The sequence below is a fragment of the Mastomys coucha genome, unplaced genomic scaffold (genome assembly GCF_008632895.1).
Source record: "Mastomys coucha isolate ucsf_1 unplaced genomic scaffold, UCSF_Mcou_1 pScaffold18, whole genome shotgun sequence".
NCBI classification, from domain to species: Eukaryota; Metazoa; Chordata; class Mammalia; order Rodentia; family Muridae; genus Mastomys; species Mastomys coucha.
Genome location: NW_022196900.1, coordinates 111,472,419 through 111,483,180, shown reverse-complemented (window position 1 = coordinate 111,483,180; position 10,762 = coordinate 111,472,419). Strand labels below are relative to the sequence as shown.

General features: G+C 51.3%; 1 protein-coding gene across 1 annotated transcript in view; it reads right to left on the bottom strand.

Moving 5' to 3' along the window:
* Acot7 (acyl-CoA thioesterase 7) overlaps nt 1–10,762 on the bottom strand; it is a 100,812-nt gene that overhangs the window by 63,444 nt on the left and 26,606 nt on the right. The window contains exon 2 of the mRNA XM_031379616.1: nt 6,818–6,935. Within this exon, the coding sequence (XP_031235476.1) occupies nt 6,818–6,935 (118 nt within the window). The remainder of the gene's footprint in view (nt 1–6,817; nt 6,936–10,762) is intronic.

The window sequence follows — 10,762 nt, the reverse complement described above, 5'->3', positions numbered from 1 at the left end:
CTGAACCATCGCTCCCCAGCCCTCCCACCTGCTGAACCACCGCTCCCCAGCCTTCCCACCTGCTCCCTCCTAGAACCTCCATCTTTGGATTGCCTTGCTCAATGCTCTCCGCGGTAACTCCCACACAAACAGGCTGGAGGCCGAGAGCTTCTGATAGCACAGACAACACTGACAGACCTTGGCAAGGCAACTAAAACTGGGCAGGAAATGAGAGACTCTAGAGAGGGCTGTGTCACCTCACCCTGACTTTCCCACTTACTGCTGCAGAGCTTAATATCCTCCCACCCACTACACTGCCTAGTTAGTAGTTCACCAGTTCATTCTCCTGACTATGGCGCCACCTACTGGCAGAAGCTGGAAAGGCAAAGGCTGGGCGGGGCCAGGCAAGCCCAGTGTAACACTACCAGCACTCGCACTGTGAACAAGGCGGCAGCACGGCTGGGCAGTAAGGTTAAGTTGGATCCCTACAGGGACAAAACATGGGCACATGCTCACACACACACTCATGTCTGAGGCAGGAACTCGCCTTGCTGTTTACCCAGCATTCCAAGGCCCACCCTTAAGGCTACCACAGTGGGACACGTCAGCATGCCTGTCCTGGGGCCCAGGTCTAGTCAGCAGGACTATAAATAAGTAAAGGAGGGGGCACACAGTCAGGTGCTCAGAAGTCACAGTGGGGATGCAGCACACGGCCATGGTCAGATGAAAGGATGCACGTCTGAAACCCAGATGAGACTCTGGGACAAAGGTCGGGACAGCCACAAAGTCAGGAGAGCTGGAGTCAAAGGCAGACCAAGGGCCACCGGGAAAGGCTGGCACAAAGACTAGGCTCCCTTTTTAGTCTTCCCTGGAGCACTGAGTCTCTCCTCAGTGATGGAGGATGCTAACTGAAGCCCTGAGGCAGGAGAAGAATACAAAGCTCCATTTGTGCTGTCCCCAGGATGGACCTCAGGAGCGTTTTAACTCACTTGTGGCCTGAAGAAAGCCAAGCCCAACAAGTCCCTGTTCCCCTCGCTCCAGGGTAGCCAAGTCCACAGAGAGAGAGAGAAACAAAAACACACAAACAAAACCCTGTCGATGGATGTCTAGGGAAGAGCAGCTCAGACAGGGAGGAGAGACACAAGGAAAACCCTAGAGACAGGAACATACTCTGTATGCTCAAGAAAGAACCACAGGGAATGTCCAGAGCAGGGTGAACCAGGACAGGGGAGTGGGCGTGACCTTTAGCGTTGACTCCAGAGCTTAGCGTCCACTGCCTTACCATGTGATGATACACTGCAGTCACATCCAGAGGGACTCTGGCTACTACACTGGGTACTGACACAGCGAGAGGCGGACATTGACCAGAGAGGCACTCTGCCAAGAAGCTGTCTTGGCAGACCCAGGGCAGATGGTGACACCACTGATCACCTATGGTTGGTGTCCAAGGCAGGAGAAAAGAATATCCAAATACAGTCCCCAGGTTTAGAGCCCAAGGAAGCGGGGACTCAAAGCATGAGTTCCACAGGGCAGAGCTGCTCTTTGGGTGGCTCAGGCCCACAGTGACAATGTGCCACACTTCTGAAGCGTCAAATGGAGATCACAGGGGCTACAGCAGTGCTCCTACCTTTTTTCTTTTTTCTTTTTTTTTTCCTGCCCCTTGCTCCTGCATACTGGTGGTAGAGGAATGTGCCCACACCTTGCCTAACTTAAGGGTGTCACTGCCCTCCCAAGTCCTTCTCCTCCTCCCTGTCCACACTTCCCTCAGTACCCACTGCTCCCCCTCCTCCTCCTCCCTGTCCACACTTCCCTCAGTACCCACTGTTCCCCCTCCTCCTCCTCCTCCTCCCTGTCCACACTTCCCTCAGTACCCACTGCTCCCCCTCCTCCTCCTCCTCTTCCTCCCTGTCCACACTTCCCTCAGTACCCACTGCTCCTCCTCTTCCTCCTCCTCCTCCTCCTCCTCCTCCTCCTCCCCCTCCTCCTCCTCCTCACTGTCCACGCTTCCCTCAGTACCCCTGCCTTTCCCTTGAAGCTTCTCTACAGAAATGCTGGCGCATCTCCCTACAGCCACCAGAGGGCACCCCATGCACTAAGCTCTAAAGCCGGCCCCTCCCTACAGAATGAGGCCAGCTTCATCAGGCCAAGGCCTGTGCAAGCGTCCCCACCCCACCCCAGCCACTTTGTGCCTGCGTGGTTCATTCTGTGCACCCAAGCTCCTACCTGTCCACTGTTCAGACTGAATGCCAAACCATGGTCTAAGTACTGGGGAGCCCAAAAAATATGTGTGAAGACTCTAGTCACCTATGTGGCAGGATCAGGAGTGGAGCGCCTGGGCAGTGACTGGGTCATGAGGCCTGAGGGCACAGAATTCAGGAGGTAAGTGCTTTGAAGACAAACAGAGGTATTGCATGAAATCTACCACGAGTGACACCAACTACGACCTACAGAACAGGCCCTCCCCCAGACAATACTAGTGCCAGATCAGCTTCTGCTGCTTATAGGCTGGCCTGGATTTACCCAGCCTATTAGAGACACAGTGGGTGGCAGGACCCCATAATAAAGCAGATACAAGGAGGAAGCAGAGGTATTCATGACAACTGCTCACACTGCAGTGCCTGGCAAGCGTGTGACAGCATGATATCACACCGCCTCACAACTGCACACAAGCCCCTGCTTCCGAAGTTTGCTGCCATTCCGTAGGCCTTCTAACCTTTCTGATGGACCTTGCATCCACATGTGGTGGGTGCTGGCTAACCAGGGTAGAAGACACTGAAGACTCTCTTCAAGGACAGTACTGGAGCTTGCAGTAGTAAATGCCCTTTCTCTAATCAAAGAGCCTACGTTTCAGGAGTGGACTCAACACCCCACACTGACACTTCACTGCCAAGCGAGCTTCTGTGACATTCTAGTCCCATGGTGGGGCAGGAGGCCCCCAGAATCGTCACCAGGGCAGTCCCTCTCAGGGACCCACTCACTGGCATTGCATCCACAGGATCAGCTCCAGGGCTTTAAGGTGTGACCCTGAGGTGGCAGTGAGCAGTGGCATCCTCAGTGCACCTTCCTCCTTAGGCTCTTCTCCTGTCCAGATCACACGTAAAGTCTTTCCTCCACGGTCAACTCTGATTTAACCAAAGCAGCTGGTCTCCTCTGTTTCCAGACTCCTGCCACCTATAAATGCTGCACTTCTCCAGATCTCCAGTAGACGGTGTCCACGCCCATCAGACAAATCGCCATGGCAGCTACAGACAGAGAAACACACTTCTCAGAGGACACCTGTGAGCTGACACTACTCCTTTATCCGTGTCAGCAGACAATGGGTCCCCTGGGTGACTAAGCACATGGTCACTGAGAAGTAGTTTTGCTTGGATTTTGCAGGACTGAGCCCTGAACCTAGGGCTTCTCACATGCTAAGCAAGCGCTCAGCACCGGTCTTCTTTTTCATCTTCATTCTCAGATGATATATCGCTGAGTAGTCTAAACTGGCTCTGAACTCACTGAAATTGTGACACTCCAACTTCAGCCTCACGAGAAGCTAAGGTGACAGGCCAGTGCTGCCATCTTTTCTGGGAACACTAGGGTCTCAACAGTGAATTTAAATATCCAGCAGTCCACTGAGGCAGCCGGCATGTGGTCACCCAGGCTTTGCTGCCTTCTCAGAGCACAGGCAGAATGAACTTAGCATGTTCGTTCTTAGGGGCCCTAGGATTCTGGGATGATCGAGGAGTACTGGCTTCCACTTAAAGTTGCCAGCTGCCTCAGCCCTCAACAGGACAGGCCACCTGTGCTGCTCCTCCACAGCTGTGGGAGTCCCAGGTGACATCTCCAAGTAGAGGCTGCTTCATCTGCGCCCTAAGTCTGTAGTCTGCTGGGGCCACCTGCCACCAGAAGTCTCTAGACCTGCCTTCCTAATGCTAAAACCCTTTGACACAGCTCCCCAAATTGTGGTGACCCAACCATGAAATTACTTTTGTTGCTACGTCATGACTAATTTTGCTACTGTCATAAATCATAAACATCTGTGTTTTGCAATGGTCTGGGTGACTCGAGGCGGCCTCAGCAGGAGCACCTAATGCTTGCCCTGCACATCTACACCACAGCCACTGTCCTTGCTCACACCTCATGGTGGGCTCAGTCAGCTTCCGCCTGCTTCAGTGAACTCTGCTCCCTCAGCCTTGAATCAGGTCTCAGGCCTGGCTCTGGACGCCACTTGGGCTGAAGGGAATGCTACGGCTGGTTTGACAACTTCCTGGACACGAGCCACAGAGCTGTCTTCCTCTTATCTTTCCCATGTTCCTTCACTGCAGTAACACAGAGCAATGCCTGCCAAGAATTCTTCCTCCCAATTCACAACTTGGCTTGGTCTTCAGTCTGTCTCAGCTTTTAATGTTGCTTCCTCACAAAGCTTCACCATTTCTAATGTTTGACTTCAATGAAAGTCACTGGAACAGAAAGGTAGCTGAAGTGGCAGCATGCTCGCCTCGGGGGCACCAGGCGCTGGGGTTAGTGCTCAGCACCACAGGCACAGGCTCAGTGCGCATGCCTGAAAGTCCCACACTTAGGCAGAAACAGGAAGATCACAAGTTCAAATTCAGCTCAGTAAGATGCCTCGGCCAGCAGGGATGCTTGCTGGCCCATTCATTCTCTGGAAACTACACAGGAGAGAGAGAGAGAGAGTGACAGACAGACAGACAGACCACTCCAGCAAGTTGCCCACATGCTACAGCACACACTCCCCCTCTGTCTTAGTTAGGGTTTTACCGCTGTGAACAGACACCATGACCAAGGCAAGTCTTATAAGGACAACATTTAACTGGGGCTGGCTTACAGGTTCAGAGGTTCAGTCCATTATCATCAAGGTGGGAACATGGCAGCATCCTGGCAGGCATGGTGCAGGAGGAGCTGAGAGTTCTACATCTTCATCTGAAGGCTGCTGGGAGAATACTGGCTTCCAGATAGCTGGGATGAGGGTCTTAAAGCCCACACCCACAATGACACACCTACTTCAAGAAGGCCACACCTACTCCAACAGGGCCACACCTTTTTTCCCTTTGTATACAAAGCAGATTTATTTATGTATTTATTTATTATATGTAAGTACGCTGTAGCTGTCTTCAGACCCACCAGAAGAAGGCATAAGATCTCATTATGGATGGTTGTGAACCACCATGAGGTTGCTGGGAATTGAACTTAGGACCTCCGGAAGAGCAGTCAGTGCTCTTAACCGTTGAGCTATGTCTCCAGCCCCAGGGCCACACCTTCTAATAGTGCCACTCCCTGGGCTGAACATATACAAACCATAACACCCTCCAAATAAATAATTACATAAATACATAAATAAAGTGAAAAGGGTATTGGAAGTTCAAATTCATCACTGGCTACATTAGTTCAAGGCCAGCCAAAGCTGCTCTACATGACCATATCTCAAAGAGCAAAAACCAAAATTAATAAAGTGAGATTCATGTAGCATGGAGAGGTGACTACAGAATCAGTTTAGTTATGCTGTCTCTTAAGTAATGCAGAGAGCCAAGGAGCTGGGAACAAAGGGACCAGCAGAGGAGCCTAGAACAAAGGGACCAGCAGAGGAGCCTAGAACAAGCACACACCTGCCCTACATGACAACAGTTCATGACAGCCTAAAACAATGACAGCAGTTCATGATAGCCTAAAACAGTGACAAGGTCACATCAAGGTCACTGGTGGGAACTGCGAGAGTATCGTTCATCGTGGTTAGCAAGGAATGTGAACAACTGAAGAGTTATCACAACATGACATAGACACATACACAAGCCAGCATATTCTTGCTTAAATAGCATCAGTAGATTTGTTCAATGCAAGTATGCACAAACCTTAATTTGAAGAAAGTACAATATATATAAAGTACAATGAACAAAGTTTAACAGGAGGCATCTGTACGTTGTCATCACAGGCTGTACATCACAGGATGTCCCTTGCTCCAGCTTGCCAGCTTGGCCAAGTCAGGATAAATGATACTTCCTCTGGGTTCTGTCCTGAATAGAGCCTTGTGGGGTTCCATAAATCTACCCACTTTCTCTAAGTAAGGTGGGGTCTTCTTCCTCTCTGGCCAGCAAGGCACTAGACCTACAGGCTATAGAGCTGTGCATCACAGGCTCCCTGCAGGCCCACCTCCGTCCCTGCCACTCACACAGCTGTCAAGGCAGACTCTCTCCTTGGCTGGCCTTCAGAAAAAAGTATCAGGTCCTTCTGCACTGTCATGACAGAGATGACTGCCTACGGAGTCCCCAAAGTTCTAAACCCAAACAGCCTGTCCCACCTGTCCTAGCTGCAGGCCCACCTCACACTGCACAACTCCTGAGGTGGTGAAACATAGTCCCAGCGATATGCAGGGCCTGCTCTGAAGCTTCACACTCAGACCACAACTGAGGCACAGAAGACCAAAGCATGGGCTCACCACTACCGGAGTCTAGTCAGCAACGGAAATGGGATCAGCCCTTAAACATCATGACAGCAGATTCACACAGGCATAGAGAATTTCTGACCATGACCAAGGAGCTAGCAGGGCTTGAGACAGGGCCCTGAGGCTTGGGAAGTGGCGAGAGCCCATCAGCTGTCCAGCAGCTTGTCTCTGCTGATTTCCCAACTCCACACTGAGGCCAAAACCAAACCTTACTCCATGGGAGCCCAAGCAGGGCTGACTGTCAGACCCCAGAAGACACAGTAGGTGGGCAAGGCAGGAACACTGCAGGTCTGGGCTTCATGTGAACTACTTTCCTGAGCCCACACTGCTGTGGCCTTGTGGCCATAGAATCCACAGCTCTGGCTAATTCAAGTCCACAGGAACGGGCCCAGCACTTACCCCATTCTGGCTGTTACAGTGCCGGGTGCTGATGATGACCCCGGCTTCCTCGATCATCTTCAGAATGGTCCCTCCATGAACATTGCCAGCCACGTTGGCATCATCTGGACGCATGATCCTACAGCAGGTAAGAGAAGTGACATGAGCCTCTTCAAGAGGACATCACTGTGACAGTGACCTCCTAGGGAGAGAAGCAAGAACACCAGGGACAGGCCAGCTCCCACAGCAAGGACAAGAACTTCCACACATCTTGGCTCTCGCTCAATATAGTGTGTCCATCGAGGCGGATATGACAGGCACAAAGGACTTCACAGTCCTCCTTATAGGGAACAGAGGGCAGGCAGAGGACACCTTCCCTTCCTGGGACCACGGGTGCCTATAGGGAGAAGCATCCCCTGGCCTCAAGGACTGACAGCAATATTTTTTCCCAAAGCCACTAGGCAAGGAGCTGGATCAGCTAGCTGCTCAAGTCCCTCAGAGAGCACGTGCCTGGCTCACCACAGACCAGGTCTCCAATTACAGCTCAGCTGGGTAAGCACAGGAGACAGACTGAGCCCTCAGGAGTGAATCCTGGACCAGCACTTGTACAGGAGGCCCAGAGGTCTGGGTACTTGCAGCTATTCTAAAACGTCGGCATCGGTCACAGCTTCAGGACATGGAGATTAAATGAGCACAGATACACTGGTTCTTGTTTGCCCACGGAATGGAAGATCCTCTGGGCCAAGGTTGAAAGCCAGGAGCTCTCAGAGTCAAGGAGAAGAGAAACACTAACTCATTCTTCCAGAAGAGAAAGCTGTCACACACTTCTTGTGGGCAGCTAGCCACTCAGAGGCAAGAAACAAAAAGCAAAACCCAAAAACTTCAGGGCTCAACAAGCCAGTCTGGTGGCATCACAAGCTGCCCCTCAGCGCTGGCGACGTCCCATCGCCCATGTCACTAGTGACATGCACCTTCTCGGTGACAGGACATGGATGCCTGCTGAGTAAAGCCGCAGAGCAGCCCGCCAAGCCTTCCTACAGGAGCTGGCAGGCTAAACAAGTCAAGACTCTAGGAGACCAGGCCTGGCCCCAGCTCCAAGCAGCTGGGGATCCAGGACAAGCTGCCAATCAATTAATTAACTGATTTAATCAGTCCCACACCTCCACACCTGTAAAATGAACAGATGTCACAGCAGTGATGCCTCAGGTGACACAGGAAGACAAAGAACCAGAAAGTATGCAGGCACTGCTGCCCAGTGAGGTGACCGACAACAGGTACCCAGCACACACTAACCAGTACTCATCTGCACCCAGCACATGCTAACCAGTACTCAGCTGCACCCAGCACATGCTAACCAGTACTCAGCTGCACCCAGCACATGCTAACCAGTACTCAGCTGCACCCAGCACATGCTAACCATTCCTTCTCCCTTCTCCGCATACTTAGTCAGCTTGGTTGGCGCTTCAAGAAAGAGCCAGAAGCAAATGACAAACACCCTCGATGCCACCTCCAAAGCCACTCCTTCACTAAGTAAAATGGTATATAGAAACCAAATCTGCTTGCCACCAGGGTGAGAAGCCCCCAGAGCGGCTGCAGACAGTAGCAGTATTGGACCCTGGACCCTGAAGATAGCACCACTAGGCTTTCAGAATCCTCACTTGAGTGTTTTAAGATCTGAGCTTTTCCCAGGAGGTCCCAACTAGTCAGAGTATAGAAAACTAGTGCCTGGAGTGCTCAGTCACACCTGGGCAGCTGTAGCACACGCCCTCTCCCAAGGGCTCAGCGAGCATCATGAAAGAAGTGGGAGAAAGACTGCGAGCCAGACACTGAGAAGGACTGGGACAAAGCAGCGACTCTTGGACATGATGGACACACGGCAGCTATGGCTGCCTTCCAGAATGCACACACGGTCAAACCAATCAGCACTACAGCCAATGGGGTGGGGGGATGATGAGCCCCACCCCAGCTGAAGGAGGGAGTGACTGCTGGCCACTAGGGGAGGGATTCAGACCTACAGCAAGTGTCCCTACAAATGGCTCCACACATATATAACTGATGTAAAGCTATTATGCACATGTGTGTACACACACAATAATCATCTAAGGGTTTTTACTCATGTGTCTGTATGCCACATGCATGTAGCAGTGGGGGGTGGGATCTCCTAGAGCTGATGGAGGTTGTGAGCCACCATGTAGAACTCAGATCCCCTGAAGAGCAGCAAGCGCTCTAAGCCGCTGCCTCATCTCTCCAGTTCCACAGCAAGAGTTTTTTTTTTGTTTTTTTTTTTTTTAACAAAGAATGATGGCTACAAAGCCAGACATAGTGGCTTACACAATCCCAGCACTCAGGGAGCTGAGGCAAGAGGATTAACACTAGCTCAGAGCTAGCATGGGCAACGTAGCAAGACCTCGTCTCAGAAGGAAAGACTAACCCTAATGGACACAGCTGAGGATTAACACTAGCTCAGAGCTAGCATGGGCAACATAGCAAGACCTCCTCTCAGAAGGAAAGACTAACCCTAATGGACACAGCTGAGCTGGAAGCGCAGCTGCAGAATCACCACCTAGAAGCTTCTATTGCCCCTGGAGAATGAAAATGTTGACTGGACCAGGACTTAGTTTCTGTTTTAAATCATATCACTCTAGTGGTCTATGAGGGGTCCATGCCCTCTGCAGCCTGGCCATGTCCTCATTCATGAACTCAGGTCCCAGCCATTCCTAGAGCACCCTGAAGATGTATTCTAAGGGTGCAGCCCATCTTCCCTTCATGTAGTCCAGAGACAGAGAGGAGGAGTAGAATGCTGTTCAAAAACAAAAGCATCAGAATACGTGAAAAGGACCAGGGGCCATTGATATCTACAGCCTCGTGGCGGGTTAGCACTCTAGTCACACCTGCCCTGACCACACCTATCCTGCCCTCTCCTTGGGATCTTTCCAAGGTACATCCCAGCCCAGATCCCTACCCATAACCTGAGTTGAACCTAATTTATTTGTATGCCCAAGCCCTACCACTAGGAAAGCATTTGGAATTGGATCTTTTGCAAGGTGTTCAGTTAATTAACTCATACTGCTTGTGGCCAGATGTTGTGACAAATATCTAAGCCAATTTAAAAAACAGGGCAGATATATTTTGGCCTACGGTTCTGGAAGTTTGAGTCCGGGGCAGCAGGAGCCACTACTTTGAGCCTGGGTCAAGGCAGAGCACCACAGGGGTGGAGCAGACAGCAGAGGCTGCTCACTGTTACAGAGCTGGGAATATCCACGGGCCCCACCTGGGAGCACAAGTTTGGAGAGTCTAAGACCCTTTCGGGGAGGGTTCCTGCCTCACTCTGCTTCCTGGAACACCATGCTATCAACAGCCTCCTTTGCACGCCTTCCCCACCACTATGCTGAAAGAAGCTAGGAGCCAGACCCGACCTTCCCTCCCCATGTCGAGTGCTGTGGTCACAAGGACACTAAAGACATCACGTAACAGTGGTCTGGAGAACAGAGTGACAACAGGAAGGACAGAATATACCCTTCAAAGCCACACAGCCATGGCCTGTTTGAGGGCCCCTAAGGGCTTTTTCAGTCCCACACCCTCTTTCCAGTGTCCCCCTCCCTCTTGGAGCCAAGGCTAGACCAATTCCATTCTCCACCCACAGGAACATTCTTGAGTAAAAAAATCTCAGAATGTACTGACTGAGAGTCACCTGACCCTCTGGAAAGTCCCAGGTGGAGTTCAAATGTGTGTCATGCTTGCTAGCCAATAGATTGAAAGATCAATATGCTTAGTCACTAAGTAACCTTACTGATGTAATCTGTGCCTTAAAAAGTATAAAAACTGCTTGTAATAGCCATTCAGGGTCGCCTTCTTAGTAACTCTCCTTGAGGAACTAATTGAAGTTGACCCCAATAGGCCTGAAAATAAACGTCTTGCTTTTGCATCGATCTGAGTGATGGCTCTCAAGTGGGGGAATCTCCAAGT